We start from the raw sequence: 3,637 nt of genomic DNA, 5'->3' as shown, positions 1-3,637 counted from the left end.
CATACAAACCCATATCAACACCAACACCAGCCCATACCCTTCACATACACACACACACCCTTAACACACACACACCCCTAACACACACACACACACACACACACACACAGCACACACACACACCCTTAACACACACACACACACACACAAATTTATACCAACACTCATCCATACCCCTCACACAGACACACACACACACACACACCTGTACCCCTCACACACACACACACACACACACACACACACACACACACACACCTGCACCCTTCACACACACACACACACACACACACACCCTTAACACACACACACAAATTTATACCAACACTCACCCATACCCCTCACACACACGCACACACACACACACACACACACACCTGTACCCCCCCCCACACACACACACCCTTAACACACACACACACACCCAGAGAAACTTATACCAACACTCACCCATACCCCTCACACACACACACACACACACACACACACACACACACACCTGTACCCCTCACACCCCCCCCCCTGTACCCCTCACACACACACACACACACACACACACACACACACACACACACACACACTGACCTGGTGCCATCGTATCGGGACAGAGTGTTGACGATGAAGGTGTTCACTTCATCAGACCTCACACTGACCAGGCTGGAACCATCGTGCTGTCATCCCACATTCCATCGTCGTTGTTAACCCACACAAAATTGTCGTCGTCGTCGTTATCATTGTAATAGTCATTGTCATCGTCGTCGTCAACATGACAATCACTACCACCGCTAACACCACTAGCATCATCATCATCATCATCATCGTCGTTGTCATCGTCGTAGTCATCATGACCATCACCACCACCACCACTACCATTACCACCATCATCACAACCATCATCATCATCAACATCGTCATCATCATCAAAGTGAAAACAACAACAACAACAACAACAAAACAAGTACAGTGATATTGTAATTATTCTCGCTGCCACACACACACACACACACACACACACACACACACACGCACACACACACGCACAAACAAACAAACAAAAAAAAGAACACCGAAATTATACGGAATTCATGGCTGAGAAATGGCCGCTGCTGTGTAGTTATGTGCTGTGCTGTGCTGTGCTGTGCTGTGCTGTGCTGTGCTATGCAGTGCAGTGCTGTACTCTGCTGTGCAGTGCTGTGCTGTTGATTAATATTTGGGACGTAATGGCTGAAAAATGGTCGATGCTGTGTAGTTATGTAATGTGCTGTGCTGTGCTGTGCTGTGCTGTGCAGTGCTGTGCTGTGCTGTGCAGTGCCGTACAGTGCCGGTCTGTGCTGTGCTGTGCAGTGCTGTGCAGTGCTGTGCTGTGATGTGCTGTGCAGTGCTGTGCAGTGCTGTGATGTGCTGTGCAGTGCTGTGCAGTGCTGTGCTGTGCTGTGCTGTGCAGTGCTGTGCTGTGCTGTGCAGTGCTGTGCTGTGCTGTGCAGTGCTGTGCTGTGCTGTGCAGTGGTATAATTTTGATTAATGTTGTGTGGTGTACTGTAACGGGGCCTGGTGGGTAAAGGGTGGAGATTTTTCCGATCTGCCAGGTCAACATATGTGCAGACCTGCTAGTGCCTGAACCTCCTTCGTGTGTATGTACACGCAAGCAGAAGATCAAATACGCACTTTAAAGATCCTGTAATCAACGTCCGCCATCGGAGGGTTATGGAAACAAGAACATACCCAGCATGCACACCCCCGAAAACGGAGTATGGCTGCCTACATGGCGGGACAAAAACGGTAAGACACGCAAAAGCCCACTCGTGTGCATACGAGTGAACGTGGGAGTTGCAGCCAACGAACGAACGAACGAAGAAGAAGAAGAAGAGGAAGAAGAAGGAGGAGGAGGAGGAGGAGGAGGAAGAAGAAGAAGAAGAAGAAGAAAGAGGAGGAGGAGGAGGAGGAGGAGGAAGAAGAAGAAGAAGAAGAAGAAGAAGAAGAAGGAGGAGGAGGAGGAGGAGGAGAAGAAGAAGAATAAGGAGGGGGAGAAGAAGAAGAAGAAGAAGAAGAAGAAGAAGAAGAAGAAGAATACACATCCACAGTGCGATGCAGTGAACTCACGTGACAGGCCTGCGAAGCTTCATCGAAGGGCAGTGTGGGGTAGAAGACAAAGTGGTAACACTGGTCCTGGAACGGTACCCAGTCCACCGGACAATCTGTCATCATCATCAGGACGATAAGAGCAATGACGATGATGATAATGGTGGTGGTGGTGGTGATGATGATGATGGTGGTGGTGGTGGTCGTGGTGATGATGATGATGATGATGATGGTGGTGGTGGTGATGATGATGGTGATGATGGTGGTGGTGGTGGTGGTGGTGGTGATGATGATGATGATGGTGGTGGTGGTGGTGGTGATGATGATGATGGTGGTGGTGGTGGTGGTGGTGGTGGTGGTGATGATGATGATGGTGGTGGTGGTGGTGGTGATGATGATGATGGTGGTGGTGGTGGTGGTGGTGGTGGTGATGATGATGATGATGGTGGTGGTCGTGGTGGTGATGATGATGGTGGTGGTGGCGATGATGATGATGGTGGTGGTGGTGGTGATGGTGGTGATGATGATGATGGTTGTGGTGGTGGTGGTGGTCGTGGTGATGATGATGATGGTTGTGGTGGTGGTGGTGGTGATGATGATGATGATGGTGGTGGTGGTGGTCGTGGTGATGATGATGGTAATGATGGTGGTGATGGTGGTGATGATGATGATGGTGGTGGTGGTGGTCGTGGTGATGATGATGATAGTGGTGGTGGCGATGATGATGATGGTGGTGGTGGTGGTGGTGGTGATGATGATGATGGTGGTGGTGGTTGTGGTGATGATGATGATGGTTGTGGTGGTGGTTGTGGTGATGATGATGGTGATGATGGTGGTGGTCGTGGTGATGATGATGGTGGTGGTGGTGGTGGTGGTGGTGGTGATGATGATGATAATGATGATGGTGGTGGTGGTGATGATGATGATGGTTGTGGTGGTGGTAGTGGTGATGATGATGATAATGATGATGGTGGTGGTGGTGATGATGATGAGATGATGATGGTGGTGGTGGTGGTCGTGGTGATGATGATGGTGATGATGGTGGTGGTGGTGGTCGTGGTGATGATGATGATGGTTGTGGTGGTGGTGGTGGTGATGATGACGATAATGATGATGGTTGTGGTGATGACAATGGTGGTGATCATGATGATGATGATGATGATGATGGTGGTGGTGGTGGTGGTGGAGAAGGTGGGGGTGGTGGCGATAACAATAATAGTAATAATGATGATCGTGGTGGTGGTGATGATGATTATGACTATGATGATGATGATGATAACAGATGATGATGGTGATGAAATTGATGCTAATAATTATGATGATGTTGATGACAAGAACAACAACAACAACACTAACAATAATGATAATAATTATACTACTACTACTACTACTGCTGCTATACTTCTACTACTACTACTACTGATAATAGTGATATAACAATAATGTAAATAATAATTAGAAGAAGTAAATGATGATGATGGTGATGATGATGTTGATGATAAAATATGTAAGACAGTATTAGTAGTAGTAGTAGTAGTTGTGGTGGTAGTAGTAGTAG

General features: G+C 48.1%; 1 protein-coding gene across 1 annotated transcript in view; it reads right to left on the bottom strand.

Annotated features, from left to right (window-relative positions):
* Positions 1-3,637, bottom strand: part of LOC143290114 (snaclec coagulation factor X-activating enzyme light chain 1-like) — a 30,241-nt gene that overhangs the window by 22,857 nt on the left and 3,747 nt on the right. Inside the window, exons 3-4 of the mRNA XM_076599402.1 lie at positions 2,101-2,195; positions 586-671 (exon numbers count right to left, since the gene is read on the bottom strand). Coding sequence (XP_076455517.1) covers positions 586-671; positions 2,101-2,195 — 181 coding nt within the window. The remainder of the gene's footprint in view (positions 1-585; positions 672-2,100; positions 2,196-3,637) is intronic.

Source organism: Babylonia areolata, chromosome 15 (assembly GCF_041734735.1).
Source record: "Babylonia areolata isolate BAREFJ2019XMU chromosome 15, ASM4173473v1, whole genome shotgun sequence".
NCBI lineage: Eukaryota > Metazoa > Mollusca > Gastropoda > Neogastropoda > Buccinidae > Babylonia > Babylonia areolata.
The sequence above is the reverse complement of the archived record's forward strand: the minus strand, read 5'-3'. Positions and strand labels throughout refer to the sequence as shown.